The 21,006-nt window shown below is 42.6% G+C and overlaps 1 protein-coding gene across 2 annotated transcripts in view; it reads left to right on the forward strand.

Moving 5' to 3' along the window:
- Positions 1-21,006, forward strand: part of FNDC3A (fibronectin type III domain containing 3A) — a 1,256,364-nt gene that overhangs the window by 496,507 nt on the left and 738,851 nt on the right. For both annotated transcript variants that reach the window (XM_078657339.1, XM_078657340.1), the window contains one exon: positions 6,798-7,032. In XM_078657339.1, the coding sequence (XP_078513465.1) occupies positions 6,798-7,032 (235 nt within the window). The remainder of the gene's footprint in view (positions 1-6,797; positions 7,033-21,006) is intronic.

The following is a 21,006-nucleotide window of genomic DNA, read 5'->3' on the forward strand; positions in this document are numbered from 1 at the left end:
TGGAGATACAAAGGTGGTCTCCTGATTCTAGGGTTCACCCCACGAGAAGAAACACACGCATCTTGAGAAAATGATGGGCAAGATGAAAGGCAACCAACACCATCACGAGGAGTAGATTGTTCCCAAACAGCATTATCCCCCTCCATACACCTCGACAAACGTGACATGCTCCACACATCACCCCCTCAAGCATGACTACATTCTTCATGACTTTTGTAATGCGTCTTGGCCCAAAGAACTTGGACACACCCTTAGGGGACCAAAGGCCTTTCTTGATAAAAACCAAATCGCCCACTTTCCAAAAAGAATCTTTCACACCCTTCAAAGCATCATATCTGCGCTTGTAACCATCCTGATAATCACTTAATCTGGGATTGTTGAGTACCACACCTCTATCTTTAATAGACAACCACAAAGGATTGAGTTTTGAACCAGCCACACGTCCCCTAAGTTTCTCAAAAGGTGAAATTCCTGTCACGCTGTTTGGGGTGTTTCTGTGCGCCCACAGTTTTTCTCTAAGAATGGGTTTCAGGGGAAGTCCTCTCTCTAAAGCAGTCTGAGCACACGCTCTAATCAGTCTGTTCATACTTTCCACTAAACCATTTGCCTGTGGAGCATAGAGGGCAGTCCTATGATGGGAGATGGAGAGATCTTTAAGGAAAACAGACATTTCTTGGGAGGTGAATTGGACACCATTATCGGAAACCAAAGTCTCCGGAATCCCTTCACAGGTAAAGGCATCCTTAAGAAATTCAATGATATTCCTACTCAAAACAGTTCCCATACAGGCAGCAGACAACCACTTAGAAGTGTAATCTACAAGGACAACGACAAATCTTTCAGCGAGTCCCAGATTCACGAAAGGTCCAACTATATCAATGGCAACCTTGGACCAAGGTCGTTCAGGAATGGCAATGGGAGAAAGCGGAGCGGTGCACACCTTCCTTGATTTATCGTTACTGGCACAAATGTGGCAGTCTTTGACGACAGCTTCAACCTCACGGTCTAACTCAGGCCACCAGTAGGATTCTCTCACCCTTGCTTTGGTGAGACTGCGACCTAAATGTCCCTCATGGGCTAGGTTGATTATCTTTTCTCTCATGCCAGAAGGAGGAATAAGTCTGTCACCTCTAAATAATTCACCCTGAACAATGTTCAACTCGTCCCTGATGTTCCAAAAACCTTTGGCAGAATCAGGAACTTCCCTTAAAACAGGCCAACCATTGACCGTTGCTTCCAAGATAAAATCTCTGGTAGGATCATCAGAAAAACATCCTTTCCATTCTACTTCATTTAAAGCAGACTCTCTCACCCATGAAACAATGGGAACATCCCGGTCATACGTGACCAACTTATCGAGAGGCAACTTAGAAAGAAAATCAGCGGGAACATTCTTGGGACCAGGTAAGTATTCAACACAAAAATTGTAATCCATGAGACCCTCAACCCATCTTTTAATTCTGGGGTGGTACATTCAACATTCCTACATGAGAACAGCTGCACCAGGGGTTTGTGATCAGATCTCACTACAAACGGTAGGCCCCACAGATAGAACCTGAAGTGTTTGATGGCCCAAAAGCAAGCCAAAGCCTCGCGCTCAATGACAGAATAGCGCTCCTCCGCACCCTTCAAGGAACGTGACGCGAAACCGATAACTTTCTCTGAACCATCTACGAGCTGAGCCAAAACAGCCCCCAAACCACGTAAGCTGGCATCGGTGGATAGAATGGTCTTCTTACGCACATCAAAATGCCCCAAGGTAGGCATCTTGGCAATCACTGACTTAACTGTGTCAAAAGCAATTGAACAATCTTGGTTCCAATCAAAAACAGCACCCTTCTTAAGGAGAAGTCTAATGGGTTGCATGACGCTGGCAAAGTTGGGGATAAACTTGGAGTAATACTCCGATAATCCATTAAAAGACTTGACTTGATCCTTATTGGAAGGAGGTTGAGCTTTGAGAATGGCCTCAGCCAGATCAAACTTAGGGCTGATGCCTTCCCCAGATATGTTGTGCCCCAAATAAGATATAGACCTAACCCTGAATTTGCATTTCTCTTGTTTAAGAGTCAGACCGGCATCCTTGAGTCTGGACAAAACAGCAAAAAGGGTAACATCATGTCTGTTTACATCAACATCGTGAACTAAAATGTCATCCTGGAAAAAGAGGACACAATCAATACCAGAAAGAACATTTTTCATGATTCTCTGAAAGCAAGCAGCAGCGCTGGCTAACCCAAAAGGCATCCTAATGAATCTATATGCACCGATGGGAGTGACAAAAGAAGTGAGATGCCTTGACTCTTCATGTAAGAGAACCTGGTGGTAGGCAGCCGACAAATCCATAACGCTGAATAAAATGGCACCACCTAACTTGGTCAAAATCTCATTGATATTAGGTAAAGGCTGCCTGTCTACCCAGATAGAACTGTTTAAACTCCTGAGGTCCACACACATCCTAATTTTGGTACCCTTGTCCTTAGGTGCCAAAACAATCGGTGCAAGCCATTCCGAGGATTCTATCTCCTCAATAACACCAAGCTTCAATAACCTGTCAATCTCAACTTGCAAGGGTTGCAACATAAGATTTGGCACCTTCCTGACTTTATGCACTACAGGCTTGGCATTACTTTTCAAAATTATCCTGTGTTTGAAACTTTTGAGTAACCCCAGATCTTCAGTAAAAACTTCAGGGAATTTCTCAAGAACATCTGAAAAATCACCCCCTTCAGATACCAACATAACTTGTTCGGGTGCATTGGGATTTAAAGTGATCCCCAGATTTCTTTGATGACGCCAACCAAGGAGATTATCTCCCCTCTTAGCTATATAAACCTTACCAACAGTTTCCCTGCCTTTGAAAGTAATGGTTTGGATGGAATATCCCAATACTTCAATTTTTTGTTTAGCATACCCCACGGGATTGATATCAGAAGCTGTAAGTCCAATTTTATCCCCATCAAAATTTGCAAACCAAAACTTATCACTAATAAGGGTGAACAGTGAGCCAGAATCGGCTAACACGGGAACCACTTTGTTGGCAATTTGGATGTCACAAGAGGGCATAACTACTATGTCATCATCAACTTGATTCACACCATTGATAACATCATCCGTAATGCAATGAATAGAATCTTGGTAATAAGCTTCATCTTCATCAATACAATTGACTTTGTTACTTTTACACATCCTTGCATAATGACCCTTCCTCCCACAATTTCTACAAACAGTACTTTTAGCAAAACAGTTCGGATAATTCGGACCATGTTTCTCACTACCGCATCTAGGACATTTAAATTTGTTGTCCTTATTAAAATTATTAATGCTAAAGTTCTGTTTAGGTTTTTCAACTTTAACAAGGGTTTTCTCTTGCCTGGGAGAAATTTTGCTAATTGCAGCAACATTACATTCAGCTTGGGAAATTTGTCGGTGCTCATGACCAACACTGGAAACCGGATCATTCTGAGAGGGACCCTTCCTGATCTCCTTGACCCAAGTAGAGGTATGTTCAACACTTTCAACAATAAGTATAGCCTCTTTTAAATTGGGATTTTTCGACAACAGTTTCTCTTGAATTTTGATATCATTGGTGCAACGAACAAGTTGATCACGAATGAGGGAATCCGTTAAAAGTTCAAATTCGCAGGTCTGCGCAAGGGATTTGAGTGCTGCAACGTAGTTTCCAACTCTCTCACTCTTAGCTTGGACACGCATGAAGAATTTGTGTCTCTCCATAACAACGTTAATTCGTGCACCAAAATGATTTTTAAGGAGAAGAACACTCATCTCAAAAACATCTGAAGGTTCACCAGCACTCCTGCCAATGGGTATCGGATCTAGACTGTCATAAATGTTTCTTCCCTCAATTCCAAGGTTGTTAAGTAAAACAGCCTGTTTCCTGACAGCAGAAAACTTCTCTCCGCCAATTGCAAGTAGATAAGAATCAAAGATAGGTTTCCATTTTTTCCAAGGTAAAATGGGTTCACCCTGTTCACTTAAAAATTGGGGAGGTTGGTTCATTCCACTAGTAGAGGTCGACATGCTGGAAGAAAACAACTTAACAAACTAAAATAACAAGTTAACTAAATAAGCTAACACAACAATCTAAAATAACAATTTAAAATAAGGAGTTAAAATAACAAAAGGATACACAACTTCCTTATTGTGCCATGCTTGTCCCGCTTCACGAGACAGCTTCTTCGTTCACTGTACACTGTGTACTGTGGTAACTTCAAAAATAGACACTGGTGGTCTATTGCTTCAGACCGATATGCAAAAGTACAACAATAAACAGTCTTGAGTATAGTCAGTTCCAGATAAACTGTATCAAACAAAAATGTGACTTGCCTCAAATCAAAATATGTAGTCAGGAGAAAATCTTCAGCGCGTTTAAACAAATTGCCGAGGAACAGACACGACACGTCGTGCTGGCAAACGCACGGTTGCTAGATGATGGAACTACGCGTAAGGAAACAGAGACGCGCTTGTTATTAGTCACCTAGCAACACGAAGCGTCTGACGTGAAGTTTGGAGAACGCCAGGCACGTTGCGTGTGACGTGACCAAGTCAAGATCACGTAGGAGGATGCGCAGAGACAATGGCGCTCAAGGCAGGCACGCTCTAATGGAACAGCTCGCAAGGATCGCGTTCCAGGCAGGCACGCTCCAACAGCTCGAGCAGGATTTGAAAGATGCCGAGTAACGGAGGTAGGGATGCTTCGTTAAATAATCCAATTTCTGTGAAAATTACAAAAATGTACCTTCCGCTGGGTTCTTGCGCTGCCAATCAAATACACCACGCTAACTCACGAAGAGCACACAGTTGAACGGGAAAACGATGGTTTTCTTTTCTCCCAAAAAAAAAACGAAAGTCCAATTAAAAGAAGATTTTCATCTTCGAGGCGCTGGGTTCATTATCACCTGCTGGGCTCCTCGTCGCCAGTATTGTAAAGATGGATACACAGGAAGTTGGTTAAAACGGGTTTATTAGCCCAACAGGGAGGCAAGTCGTCCACATCCAAGAACAGCAAAACCCTACTGAACTACATCATGAATTCTAAAGTGACATGGCTGCATTCTCTCTTGAGAATGCGCATTCTTAAAGACATAGATACAACATAATCGTCTTTATTGGACTATGCATAAAATATCTAAGTTTATCCTTCAACCTCTCCCCAAGTGTGTGAAGTGTGGTTGCATATGAGCCAATGATGTCCACATCTTTGCTGATTGTCCGTGCCTGATGAATTTTTGGGACGGTATAGGACTAGCGCTTGAAAGGGATTTCCAATCAAGAGATTCAATTAATCACAACTCTTATCCTCCTGGGAGGCGAAGGAGCATTAACTGTGTTGTTGAGGTGGCCTCGTAGAAGGTTACTCTTTTATTTAATCCTTATTGCTGGTAGGGAAATCTGTCTGAAATGGAGGGATCCTTTGCCACTGACAGCAGAAGATTGGGTCAGGGCCGCAGTATGAATTTGTTGCCTTGATCAGAGAATAACAAAGAGCCCGAGTTATCTATACGGTCTCCCTTCCTGATTTGGTCTTGTTTCCTGGGTGTTATTTCGTCCCTATGATTACACCGACTCACCGACAAAGGTGAGGGTCCAGGTGGAATGTACCAGGGTGAGTGCAGTGACCGCTGGCGGATAGTTAGACGATGCGGTTTTCTTTGCTTTGCAGGTGCTTTTTGGTGATATGAGGGAAAAAGAAAAAAAAAGGCCAGAGGATTTTGTAGTATTGTGAATATTAAAGGGCCACCTTGCTTTTTGCCCTGAAAGATATTCAGTGTTAGAGAAAAAACGGTTTAAGCGCTCCTGACCCATGTAAAAGGAGTATGACAAGCATGTTATCCTTAAGAAATTATCATTGATACCACAAGCTGTGAAAATGCAAAGATTGTACATTGTGGACTTTCTGAAATAAACCAGATTGGTCTAGAAAAATCAGATATGGAATAAATTGCATCAATCTGTTGGCTGGAGTTTTTGCAAGTATTTCTTTATTCACATCTATAAGCAATAGCAACCTTAGAGAACAGTATTTCAAGGGTTCTCTTTCCCTATTTAACAAAGCTGAAATAAGGGTCTATTTGCTAATAGGAGGTTGTGCCAGAGGAGATAGATTCCAGTAGTTGCAGTACAATAATAGTATTGACATGATATTTATAGAATTTATAGAATGGAGCTGAGGCCATCTACCCCTGGTGCCTGGCCAATCACATAGGAGTGATTAAATAGTCTCTCTAATCTGTTTGTCAATGCAAGCCATTGCAAATCGCTTCAAATATTGAGATGTCTGAGCAACCAGGGAACTTGTTTTGTAAGCATACAATTGAGCATATTAACCAACAAATTACTGCAGTTTTGCTTTGTTGTCAAAGCAACAGAATCCTGATAGAGTGTAAATATTTGTGGCACTGCCCTTACTTTTGGGAACTTTAAGACACCATGGAGCAATGAGTTAATGTAAAGTGTTAAATGTCAAGTATCAATAGAATAACCTGCTTAATGGTGAGAAAACATAAAAAAAATTTGTTCAGGTTCATTTCCATTATAAAATTAATATTTAGATGTGACCACATATATCTGAAACATCTCTGAAATGTTGGAACTTGTAACTGGAAAGTTTAAGAAGTGTTTGACCCTAGTCATTAAAATATAATTGAATGAAAACTTTTCAACATTTGGATATTCTATATTTATAATATGTAACTTGTTGCAGTGTAATATATATATGTGAATTCACTGTGTCCAAGTAGGTTTGCCTGATGTTTTCTGCCTCTTTGATTCTGCAGGTCATTGAAGATAATGGTGTTCGGAGAGTTGTTGTAGTTCCCCAACCACCAGAGTTCCACCCAGGAAGTCATACAGTCATACATCGTCCTCCTACACCACTTCCTGGTTTCATACCTCTTCCAGCCATGATGCCTCCTCCTTCTCGCCATGTTTACTCACCAGTGAGTGGAGCTGGAGATATGGCAGCACAATTCACACCACAATACCACGCATCACCGGTTTATGGAGATTTAGGTTAGTGATTTTGGCAAATAAGTATTAGTCTACTGTTTTTATATTTGATCATTTACGAGATGTGTTAAAATTGTTCTCTCTACAACTCTTGATTCCTAGTTTGCTGAATTACCCTAAACTGTTAGACCCCACAAGAGTGTAATGTATTAAAGTGGAGCAAATCACTCATATGCACTCTTAGCTAACATTATTTTCTAACATTCTCATTGATTCAGCAGATTGAAGTCCACTTGAATGTCTTAATAGATTGACATTTTGTATGTAGAATTTAAATACTGTTTACATTTTCATTAACTGCTCCTAATGTGATTTGAGTGTTTTCCCCCTGGGTCTGCTCAGACGATCCTAAATGTTTTTAGAATACTGTTTTCATTAGGTTTTTATCTTCGGAACAAATGACAACATCATTCCGCCATGTTTTTTACAATCAACATCCATAATTCCTGTGGAAACCCCGCAGAGCAACCTCAGAGACTGGATGCCTTCACGAACTGTGACCCTCCCCCGTGTCCCCTCCTCCACCACCCCTCCGGGCATTTTGGGCCAGTGCCCATGTCTCAGTCCAAACCAAAATGTTCTCACCATGGGCTCCATATTCTGTCAAATTTCTTTGGGCACCCTGTCACAGCGTAGAGCACCCTCTTTGCCTCCATACACCGCATCAAAGACAAGCCTACATTTAATAAGACCATCTATATTTCTGTGAAGGTGGTCAGACAGGAAAACTGTAACTTATGTAAACCATGACCCACCCTTGAAAGACAAAGATTTCTAGTGAATCAGTGGTGACTGCTTCACTGGGGTTTTAGAGCACAGTCTCACCAAAGGCAGAAGGAGAAAAGAATAGATAAAAAGAAGATTCCAGCAGAAGGATCTGTGACATCCCAACTCAGTAACCCCTGAAGTGACAATGATGTAAGTGACCTAACAGTATGGGTTCCAAGTACCCATCGGAAAGTACATAAATACTTAGAGAGGAAAAAAAATCGCAAAGCAGATGTGTAGATCAATAATTTTAGATTGAAAAAAAATGTGTGTGTATATATATATATATATATATATATATATATATATATATATATATTCCAAACAAAACGATCCTTCCATGCATGAGAGCGCTCCACAGTGTGTGCTCGACCCAAGGGCTGGATCAAAGCCCCAATTCAATTTTAAAGTACAAGAAAGGCGGCACAACCGGATACTTATTTGAAGTTATTTATTGCACCAACACCCCACCGACGCGTTTCAGCCTCACGGCTTTTCTCACGGTCAGCAAGTCCTTTTTTGCTTTCTCTTTTTATACTGGCCCACATGAGCCTTAAAGTGGCATTGTGGGATATGTAGTTTTTAGAAGCAAACAAAATTAAAAACGATAATAATAGAAAAAGGACTAGTGTGTTCTGTTTACATAAGTATAGTACTTAACGTCCAAAGTTGTTTTCACTTGAGGGCGTCTCTAGTTTCTTAGCTTATCAAAAGTTCTCAGTTTTCAAAAATTATTCAAAAGTTCACAGTCTTTTGAGGTATAGGGTGTAGTACCCTTATCCATGTTTTAATATCGCTGCAGTTCATATTTACTCTAGATGTATGTGGAGATCCTCTCCAAAGTTCATTCCTCTTGGCTGTTTTGTGCGGAATCGGATGATGAGGCGTGATTCCATTTGTCGAAGAAGACGTACTGTGTCTCCCCCTCTCTCAGATTTATTCAGCATTTTTAATCCATAGAAATTCATGGCTCGCCAGTCCCCATTTTGGCAGGTGCTCAGATGTTTTGCTGTGGCATACAGCATATTTGAATTCTTGACAGCTCGGATGTGTTCCAATATTCTCTTCTTTAGCATGCACGTAGTGGATCCTATGTATTTCATTCCACATTTGCATTCCACCACATACACCACATTTTTTGATGTGCAGGTGATGTATTGATTGATCGGCATATATTTACCATCAGGTTCCAACACAGTTTTAATTTTTTTGCCTATTTTACAGGCTTTGCATGTGGTACATGGCTTAAAATCTATGTTTTGTTCTGTCCACCATTTAGGTTGTTCTTTGATCTGAAAATGGCTCTTTACTAATAGGTTTTGAAGGGATGTGTTTTTCTTGTATGTGATGGAGGGATATTTGCCCGCCAATGGTCCTACATCCGGATCGCTGCTTATCAGATGCCAATACTTCTTCAATTTTTTGGCGATTAGCTCACTTTCTTTACTGTATGTTGTTATGAATCTCGGTGGATCTCTTTCTTGTGGGGATTGTTGTTTTTCCACTAGCGTTTCTACTCTGCTGATTTTATCTGCTTTCTTTTTGCAGTCTTTCAAGACATAGTCCTTATATCCTCTTGACTGGAATCTCATTTTGCTTTCCAGTATCTTATTTTCTCCAGTATTTGGGGTGTCTTTCATAGATTCACATGCCTGAATCATTCCCCGTCGTCGGAGTAGGAGTCCCACGGTATATAAAAAAGCAGTAATAAGCCATTTGTACATAGCAAATAACAGTTACAATAAACCAGGAAGTGAAGTAGCCTCAGCTACCAATGAAAAAACTTCCACATTAGTGACCATCCAAGTCATTATGTTAGACCAAACTGCAGCCAATCAGGCCACAGCTCCCACCTAGGTATTCTCCCCAGAGACCCAGGCTGTCAGATTTTTCACCGCACGTCGTGTGATAGGGAGTCTCTCTGAGCTCTGCTCAGTTTATTCTTCTACTTTGAAAGTTTGAAAGTTTTCTTCTTTCCAACATGTCCACATCTAAGTCCCTTTTCAGGGCTTGTGACTCTTGTGGCAAGGCAAGGCTCTTCAAGGAAGACCCTCATTCTCTCTGCATATACTGCTTGTATCCAGACCATCAGGCTAAGGAATGCAAGATTTGTCGCACTTTTCCAACAAAAACCCTCAGGGACAGAGAGGGTCGCCTCCTACTATGGATACAACGGAATAAGGACAAGGACTTGCCACTCTCTGAGGTAGGAAGTTTGGCCTCTATGTCTTCTATGGGATCTAGGAAGAGAATAGCTGAGGGTACAGTAACTACCCCTAAGGCTAAGGTGGCGAAACAGGCCCAGCACGCGCTCGCTGCTGAGGAACCTTCGACTTCTAAAGTGAAGAAAGCCTGTCAAAAATCGGTCAAACAGCCTGTCATTAAAAAGACTGTCCCTTTATTGTCACCTCAGAGGCCTACAACCAAGGCAGCAGCTTCTCTGCCGGTTTCCTGTCAGACTGCCACTACAGTGACTTCTACTGCGACCTATTCCTCACCAAAACCCTCTTTGGTGGTGTCCTCAGTGTCCTCACCTACTTATGTGCATGTTCAAATTCGTCCCATCTCGTCGACGAAGAAAGTTTCACCTACCGTCGACGAGCCTCCGTCGACGAAGCCCTCCTCAGCGTCGAAAAATCCCTTCCCGCCGACACTACCGTCGACGAAGAAAGCCTTGCCGTCGACGGCTTCACCGTCGATGAAGCACCCGTCGACGGACTCATCGTCAACGAGGAGGACTCCGTCGACGATCCAACCGTCGACGAAGAAAACACCGTCGACGGCCCCGTCGACGAAGTCGTCGACGACGGCCTCGTCGACGAAGAAGATAACGCCGTCGACGGCCCCGTCGACGACCCCGTCGACGAAGAAAAATGTTCCGTCGACGACGAAAGGTGTTCCGTCGACGACGACGACGACGTCGTCGACATCGAAAAATGGATCGTCGACGAGACCTCTCCAGCCACAGTCGTCGACGACGGGTTCGTCCCTCACAGCAAAGTCAATGCCACAGGACTTCTCGGTGGCCCAAGGGAATCCAATGACGCCAAAACTGTCAACTTGCACAGATCTTCAAGTATGGTCTGCAAAGAGCAACCCCATATCGTTGCCTTCTCCAGCCACCACTGCGGCGATTCTACAACGCCCATCTCAGGCTGCATGTATGTCACCACTCACGATGCCAGACAGGCTTTTGGATTCTGACGAGGACTCTGGTGGAGACTTATTTCCGGCAGCTACGAGTCCATCTGACTTGCTCATACACGTTAAAGAACAGGAGGAAGAGGAGCAGGTGACGCAACACACAGGGTTGGATCCTGCACCCCCATCAGGGACACAAATGCCCATGGAATTATTTAGAAATTTAATGTCCATGTTGGATGATTACTATCAACGTTTTCCGCCCTCGGAATCGGGCGAATCACACGTCACTTCCCCCCCGCCTAGAGGAACTCCGCATTCAGTCCCTCCTAACATGGAAGAATCGGTACATGCCCCATCCATGCCGGTACCATCTACTCAACCGGTGGATGACAATTCTGAAGAGGAGGCTCAGGAAGAAGGAGAATTGGATGACTCGGATTCGTCGGAGTATGAGGATTATCAGGCTGACTCCCCTGCTCCAGATGAACAGCCGAAGGCTGAATCACCACCAGTGGATATTGCAAATTTCCATAGGATTATGGATAACGCTACCAAACGATTTCTCATTACCATGGAGACAAAACAGGATGATTGTTTCCTGTATGATTTCAAAAATCTGTCCCAAAGACAGAGCTGGTCGATACCGATCATAGAGTTTATTTGGAAAGAAGGTCTAAAGATCATGGCCACTCCAAACTCTTTACCTCCAGTTTTGCCACGAGTGGATAAAAAATACAGAGCGCCTGCTTCCTCACCAGCTTGCCTGATTGGACAGGCCAAGACAGACTCAGTCATTGCACAAGCAGCTCAAAAAAGGGCGAAAAACCCATCATCTCAAATCTCCACGCCTACAGACAGAGACGGAAGACGACTCGATACCATTGGCAAAAAAGTTTCCACAATTGCAGCAACCACAGTAAGGGTTGCTAATTCTATGGCGATTCTTGGCCGATACGATAGGCAAATGTGGTCTGACATTTCGCCTTATATTAAGAAACTGCCTGAACCGGACCGGTCTGAGGCTATCAAAATTTTACAAGAAGGGGAGTGTGCGTCGTCAGAGATCATTGACGCTGCAGTGGATGTAGCAGCTACAGGCTTCAGACAATTGGCAGGAGCCGCAGTCCTTCGGAGAGAGGGATGGTTGAAATCTACATCCTTTAGACATGAAGTCCAGTCCAAGGTCTTAAATATGCCTTATGATGGCGAGTTCCTATTCGGCTCGCACGTGGATGAGGCTTTGCAGGCCATCAAAAAGGATACTGAAACTGCACGATCTTTGGGCACTCTGCAGTTTCGAAAATCTTCCTTTCGTGGCGCAAGAGGAAGGGGAAATTTCTCCAATAGGGGAGGATATTACCAACAGCGCAACTACACCACTTCTCAAAACACACAGAGGTACCAGCCATATAAGCAGCAGCCTTATGGCCAAAGACGTAACTCTTACACACAGCCCCGAGGAAAAGCGACATATCGCGGAAGAGATAACACCAACAAGAAGTGAGGTTCACTTCCTGCCGCCAAAGTGTCCCCGCCAAAAACGAATTGGAGGAAGAATATCCCAACATTACTCAAAATGGTCCAAGATTACTACACACAAATGGGTGCTGGATGTGGTATCCAAGGGACACATTTTAGAATTTGTAAAAACCCCTCCAAATTCTCCTCCAAAAGGGCCGCCCCCAGCACATCTCAAGGAGCTCTTCATCCAAATCAATTCCATGATTCGAAAAGGGGCAATCGAGAGAGTACCTCGACACCAGAGAGGGACAGGTTTTTACTCTCGTTTTTTCTTGATACGCAAAAAATCAGGGGAATGGCGCCCAATCCTCGATTTGCGTGCCCTGAACAAATTCATCAAAAAATTGACGTTCAGAATGTTAACACTCCAGGAGATCCTACAGTTTTTGGCAGAAGGGGACCACTTGGCAACACTCGACCTTCAGGATGCCTACTTCCACGTTCCTATCTTCCCCAGACACAGGAAGTTCCTAAGGTTCAGAGTGTCTGGCAGGGATTTCCAATTCAAGGTGCTTCCCTTTGGACTACGTTCAGCCCCGAGGGTATTCACGAAAGTGCTAGCACCCGTAGCGGCGCACCTACGATTGCAGGGAATTCAAATATACCCTTATCTGGACGATTGCCTTATCAAGGCCAATTCCTACGCCACAGCAAACGACCATGTCCAAAGATGCCTTTGCCTGTTTCAAAGCCTGGGGTTTTCAGTGAACTTCGAGAAATCAGATCTAATTCCATCTCAAAGAAAGTCCTTCTTAGGAGCAACGCTGGATTCCAAGCTCGCCCAGGTCTTCATTTCAAACGAAAGGCAGACAAAGATCAGAACGATGGCAACCACACTCCTCAGAAAAGAGTACGTTTCTGTTCGGAGATTCAAATCTTTCCTAGGGATGATCTCTTCGTGCATCCCTCTCACTCCAAACTGTCGTCTGAGGATGAGACCATTACAAGAGGAACTCAGTCACCAATGGATGCAGATATCGGGGTCCTTCGAGGATCTCATTACACTGACGCCTCGAATGAAGGACACAATCCTGTGGTGGAGTCAGGCACGCAACCTACAAATCGGCTGTGCCTTCCTCGCAGAAGTCCCAAGATTCATATTGACCACGGATGCCTCCCTAGAAGGTTGGGGCGCTCACCTTCAAGGGATGACGATCAGCGGCAAATGGGACGCTCAACAGAATAAATGGCACATCAATCTGCTGGAGTTACGCGCCATTTTCCTCGCCCTAAAATCCTTTCTGGCAATCCTACAAGGCTCCACAGTGTTGATTCGAACAGACAACACAACGAGCATGCATTACCTGAACAAGCAGGGGGGCACAAGATCAGCCCGGTTGTCTCAACAGGCTCAAGAGATCTGGACTTGGGCTCTGGATCACGACATCAACTTGTCAGCGGTGCATGTTCCGGGAGTAGCCAATGTACTGGCAGATTCGCTGAGCAGATCCAAGAACAGCACTCACGAATGGGAACTGCATCAGCCAGCGCTGGATCGGATCTTCCAGAGGTGGGGTCTCCCCGCTCTGGACCTGTTTGCAACTTATCAGAACAAGAAATGTACTCACTTTGCGAGCTGGATTCCCCACAGGGACTCTTGCGGGGACGCTCTATCACTCAATTGGGAACGGATCTTTGCCTACGCCTTCCCGCCAATTCCGCTAATACCCAAAGTCATCAAGAAAATGAGAAAGCAACCGTGTCGAATTATCCTGATTGCTCCACGGTGGCCACGACAATATTGGTTCACGCAGCTTCTCCTTCTATCAGAGTGCGAGCCAATTCAACTGCCCCGAATTCCACACCTTCTAACAATCCAAGAAGGCAAGGTGTTTCATCCAGACCCTCAATCTCTGAAATTATCGGCTTGGCTCCTCAACACCACGAGTTTGCGCACTTGAACATTCCACAAGACTGTCAGGAAGTCCTGGCCAATGCTAGGGCGCCTTCCACAAACAAAACTTACAAACTAAAGTGGAAACGTTTCTGTGTTTGGTGCCACACTATGAATTTACATCCAATGACTGCGGAGCCAGAAGCGATATTGCCCTTCTTTTTGCAGCTCGCTAAATCAGGTTTGGCGCACTCAACACTTAAAGTGTTCTTAGCCGCCATATCACGATACCGTCAGGACGGTAAGACTTCTCTATACTCCTCAAGGATAATACAACAATTCTTTAAAGGTTTATTTCGTATGTTTCCACCTGTACGCCGGCCACCTCCATCTTGGCATTTGAATATTGTCCTAGCACAGCTTCTTCGCCATCCCTTTGAGCCTATTCATAAGGTCGATCTCAAGTTCATCACTTGGAAGGTTGCATTACTGCTGGCACTAACATCAGCCAGACGAGTGAGTGACATGCAAGCATTCACCATTAAGCCACCATTCTTGCAATTCACACCTGACTCTGTGATACTACGCACCAACCCGAAGTACATGCCCAAAGTACCATCGGATTTTCATCTCAATGAGCCTGTGATACTTAAGACATTTTTTCCCAATCCGCAGTCACCAGCTGAGCGGACTTTACACACATTAGACATTAAGAGATGCCTTAAATTTTATCTTTCAAGAACAGCTGCCATCAGGAAGACGGATCAGCTATTTGTGGCATATGGCAGACCAAGACAAGGCTGTGCTGTTACTAAACAGACTATCGCCAGGTGGGTCTCATCCACGATAGGGCTCTGCCATCAACAAGCAGGTAAACCCTTACAGACCTTACCTAGAGCCCATTCTACAAGAGCAGTCTCCTCTTCAACTGCGTTGTTTGCTGGTGTGCCTCTCCCGCATATTTGCAGAGCAGCAACATGGTCCAGCAGACACACATTCACGAGGCATTACTGTCTGGATTCTTCAAGCGACACCGATGCCTCGGTGGGGAGAGCAGTCCTACGAAATCTGTTTCAGTAAGGTGAGCCTCTGATGTTCTCTCCCACCTCCTTTACACTCTTTACGCTTTCTTATGATGTTGCATTGCTTTCTTTTATGCATGATAACTATGTTTTGGCGTATAAGAGCGAGATATTGTATTACTGCTAACTACTCGGATTCAGGCATGTGAATCTATGAAAGACACCCCAAATACTGGAGAAGAACAATAGTTACTTACCTGTAATCTGTGGTTCTCCAGTATTGGTGTCTTTCATAGATTCACATGCACCCACCCACCTCCCCTCAGAGTCTCACCCAGACTGTTATGATATAGCTGTATATACTCTGGTACACTCCAGTGCTACAAAAATCTGACAGCCTGGGTCTCTGGGGAGAATACCTAGGTGGGAGCTGTGGCCTGATTGGCTGCAGTTTGGTCTAACATAATGACTTGGATGGTCACTAATGTGGAAGTTTTTTCATTGGTAGCTGAGGCTACTTCACTTCCTGGTTTATTGTAACTGTTATTTGCTATGTACAAATGGCTTATTACTGCTTTTTTATATACCGTGGGACTCCTACTCCGACGACGGGGAATGATTCAGGCATGTGAATCTATGAAAGACACCAATACTGGAGAACCACAGATTACAGGTAAGTAACTATTGTTCTTCGGCATCTTCTGGCTTGGAACAGTTTCTTTTTAGTCGTACAAACTCCACATATGGGATGCTTTTCAGTAGCGATTTCGGGTGGAAGCTGCTGCCATGGAGAACACTGTTCGTTGCTGTTTTCTTCCTAAACAGCGTTGTTTCCAGTTTACCATCTGAGATATAGACCTTAGTATCCAGAAAGTCTATCTCCTTCTTATAGGTAGAGCCTGTGAATTGAAGACCTATTTCGTTCTGATTTAGTTTGGTAAAGAATTTTTGGAATTGTTCATTGGTTCCATTCCAGATCAGAAACAGGTCGTCGATATATCTGACCCACAACACTATACGATCTGTTTCTTCTGGGTCAGTGTTGTTCCATGCTATCATTTTTTCCCAATACCCCATGGTGATATTTGCATAATTGGGAGAAAATGAAATTCCCATGGCTGTGCCACATTCTTGTTTGTACAGATTGTTATTGAAAAGAAACACGTTATTTGTGAGACATAATGTTATCATTTGTAGTAGCATTGAGGTGTGTTCCAGTTCTTTTATACTTCGTTGCTGTAGAAAGTATTTACACGCTTTCAAACCTACATCATGTCGTATGGATGTGTACAATGACACAACATCAATGGTCACTAGAAGATATCCTGGATTCCATGAGGTGTCCATTAAGATTCTTAAAAAATCTCCAGTGTCCTTTAAATACGATGGCATGCTTTGTGCGATGGGAGCGAGGAAAGTGTCAACATATCTAGAGACCTTTTCGTACAGTGAGTCACAGGAAGACACGATGGGTCTCCCTGGTGGATTGATTAGTGTCTTATGAATTTTAGGTAAAAAATAGACACACGGAGTGATGGGAAATTCCGTGGTCATATATTTCAGCTCATTGCTGACCGTGAGAAAAGCCGTGAGGCTGAAACGCGTCGGTGGGGTGTTGGTGCAATAAATAACTTCAAATAAGTATCCGGTTGTGCCGCCTTTCTTGTAACTTAAAAATATATATATATATATACACACAATAGGGGTTAAAAAAACAAAAACATTGATAATGGTTTTCCTTGAATTGCATACATCTTAAGGGACCACATGCCAATCAGGGCTCAAAAAATCCACTCGCCTGCTCGCTATGGCGAGCCAGGTTTGATCAGGATGAGTTTTTTTAAGGCCTGCTAGCTTCAGAGACAGAGGTCAAGTACATTACAGCTAGATCAAGTATATTTTTTAATTTACTAGACCTGCAGGCCAAGTAAGATTTTTATGATTTTTCGAGCCCTGTGAATGTATAGAATGTCCAAATCTTCTATCCAGTATTTGACCCTGTCCAACAAGTAGAACTAAGTTACAGATAACATATTTGACGATAACATTTAGAAGAAATTGGACAGTGCATCAACATTTCGGTCTCTGTCGCTATAAGTCAATGAGACCATCTTCAGGACTGTGGATATTTCAAGAGGATGGAAGACCCCTCCTAAGAATTATTCAAGAAAAATACTAACACACACATTTCTAAAAGCTCAGACTATCTGTGATTTTTCACCGTATTTAACTTTTGATGTGCATCTGATTATCAATTCTTCTAAAAAAAAAAACACAGCCTTTTTTCTGTGATATTGACACAAGGGACTCTTCAATATTAATTGATATCACAATCAGTCATAACAATCTATCTAGGTTGTTCCTAAAAAGATTTCTTTCTTTTTTTTTTATAAATCTTTATTAGCATTTTCACAGATATAAACAAATCAGATTGAACAAAACAAATTGCGTAATTTTATCCAAGACCCTCCCACCCTCCCCTTCCCAACCACCTCCCATGGCTGACCAGTACTAGTAGGAACAATTTCATTGTGAAGTATTACAAAAAACACAAAGCAAGGTATTCAAAATTCAATATTCACAATTCAGATGGGGCCATTTCATTAGGGGATCCTTTAGCTTTTGATTTGCGACCTTTTCTAGAATATACTGCTCTTTCAAATCTGTATATTGCTAGAAATCTTTCAAAGTATCTAAAACTGGACATGTAGAGCCTGGTCCTCTATCCCATTTAGCAATCTTGGCAGGTGTAATATACAAACTGAACCATGTTTTAAAGCTTTGTAGTTGTAAATAAGCCGCAATGAATGACGTCTGGGCCAAATATAGTGAGTCTTTTATTTCTATGGGTTCAATCTCTAGCAGACTTTGCCAACGATCTATATTCTTGGTCAGATCATCAGGTATTAAATCATTCAGAATTTTATACAGTCCCTCTAAAGTACTTGAACCTTTAAATAGTTCATCCACCAACCTCACCCTGGAAAAACCGCAGCACCCCCATCTTTTTACTTATAAAATCTCTTATTTGGAGATATTTAAAAAACTGTTGATTGCCTAACCCAAACTTGTCTCTTATAACATCAAACAATAACAACTCAGACTCATTTGTAAGATCTCCAACTGTCCTAACTTCTTTGTCATACCAATACCTCATATGACCATCATTAAAGATATTTGGAAAACAATTATTCCTATATATTGGTGTATAAGCATTAAAATGCCCAAAACCAAGTTTTTTTCGGACCGAAGTCCAGACCTTAAAAGCACAGATTAAAGTTTTAAATGTGACCCTTTTATAGTAATTAAATTCTATGTGCCATAAAAGACACCCCTTAGCCCTTAGCCTCAGTACCTCAACTCAAAAGCAGAAACAGAGGAGCCTAACCTCATTGTATTGTCTTTTTCATTAAGCAATATCCCCATGTTCTGTAGTGTTGCCGCCCAATCATATAGTTGAAGATTAGGTACTGCCCAAACCCCTCTGTCTCTAAGCAAAGTTAGTAATTTAAGTGCCCTCCGAGGGCGACAGTTAGCCCAGATAAACTCAGAAAAGAGTTGGTTCATTGCAATAAACCAGGCATTGCATATGGTCAAGGGAATAGCCCTAAAGAAATATAAAATCTTTGGCAAAAAAATCATTTTGATGGCATTGCATCTCCCTACCATAGTAAGCGTAAGGTTCTCATGATGGCTAAATTCAGTTTTGAATTTAAAAATTAGGGGGTTTAAATTATTTTCAGTGATATTGGAAACATCTGCTATGATTTCTACACCCAAGTATACTGCTTTCTGAACCACTCGTGCATCATTTATTTGAAGGCCATTTTCAACCAGGATCTGAGTTTTGTTTTGATTTAAGCGATAGCCCAAAAATGTCCCCTTTATTCTCAATCTCCCTTAAGGCGTTCAAGGGGTTTGAAGTAGTTAATGCGAAATAGTCAGCGTAAGCCAATATTTTCGTACTCCCCCCATTGCTCTGCACTCCTGCAATCAGGTTATTAGCTTCAATCCTTCTAACAAGCGGATCTATATAAAGTGCAAATAATAGGGGGGAGCAAGGGCACCCCTGCCTGGTCCCTCTACTAATAAATATCGGGTCCGACATCTCCCCCATGATTGATATTTGTGCTGTCGGATTTCTATACATTGATTTAATAGCCGTGATGAATTTTTCTCCTAATCCTCTATTCTTTAAGGTTGCCCATAAAAAAAAACAGGAGACCCTATCGAAGGCTTTCTCCGCATCAAGCAGGATAATCCTGATAGGGTCCCTGCCGCATTGAAAAAAATAATAACCCTCTGAATGTGGTCTATTGTACTACTTCCCGGTACAAACCTGTGTTGAGTTTGGGAAACTAATTTCTTAATAAAAGCTGCAAGGCGAGTAGGGAGTATTTTAGGAAATATTTTAACACCTCTATTTATTAAAGTAATAGGGCGATAATACCCCATTTTATTTATTTATTTGAAAAGTTTTATATAGCGCTGGCTAGACCCGGAGGTATCAGAGCGCTTTACATGAGATAGGACATTGTTTCAGTACATTGTTACATAGTTATATCAGTTACAGTTACCAGTACATGCTTAGGAGAAAAACGTGAGCTTACACAATAATATAAGATATTAGCGCATAGCATATCCAAGACACACATCTTGAGGCGATTTCATTAGCTGGCTTTCCTTTTTTAGGAAAGACACCTATATTAGCTGTTCCCCAATACTTCTGGGCACCTTGCCCAGTGTGGGCTTTCAAAAACGCGTCCTTCATTATTTCTTGTAAGGAAGAGGCAAGGATTTGATAAAACTCTCCATGTATAGCGTCTGTTCCTACTGCCTTTCCATTTACCAATGAGCAAATAGCACCGTGGATCTCCTCTGTTGTTATTGGAGATTCGAAAGCCTCTCACTCTTCTGGAATTAATTTCTCCTCTGGAGCTCCAGCCAGATAATTCTGCATTATTTCCTCATCATTGCTAATATCCTCACTATAAAGTTTCTGGTAAAAACTGTGAAAGGCAGCTCGAATTTCCAGAGGTTTTGTGACTGACCCTACCCCCGGATCTTCTATTACTAGTATACCTCCTTGGGTTGTCCGCTGTCTTGCCCGAATCGCCAGCACATGACCCACTCTTTCACCACACTCATACAATTTGGACAGCCAAGCACAGTATTTCCCTGCTGCTTTATTTGATGATAATTCTATGATTGAGGATTTAGCAATAGCAACCTTGGTTTGTGCCTGTTCTACTTATCTATTGTTGGTAATAACCCATCCATTTTGATCTGATTTGGAGCTCGGGAAACTAAGACCTGTTCCCTTCCTTGCCATAACCGCAACCCCTCTTGTACATGTCCCCTGTGTAGTAGCAGAAATCAGGTGATATCTTTCTAGTTCAGTAATCCCAAATCTCCTGGCCTCAATATGGGTCTCTTGGAGACAGATTATGTCTGCCATCAAATATTGTACATCAACATTAATCCTTCGTTTTTTCAAGGGATTATTCCGGCCACATATATTGATTGAGGCTATCCCCAATTTATTTAACATCATTTTAAGTATAAAACATGCCCGTTCTGCTCCCCTTCCTGCTTTCCATTGATACTAACATATCTGACATATCTAATACATCTAACTGGATCAGCACTCGTCCCCCCCTCCCGCCCCCCATTTCTTCCCTCTACCCT

This window comes from Lissotriton helveticus, chromosome 8 (assembly GCF_964261635.1).
Source record: "Lissotriton helveticus chromosome 8, aLisHel1.1, whole genome shotgun sequence".
Lineage (NCBI taxonomy): Eukaryota > Metazoa > Chordata > Amphibia > Caudata > Salamandridae > Lissotriton > Lissotriton helveticus.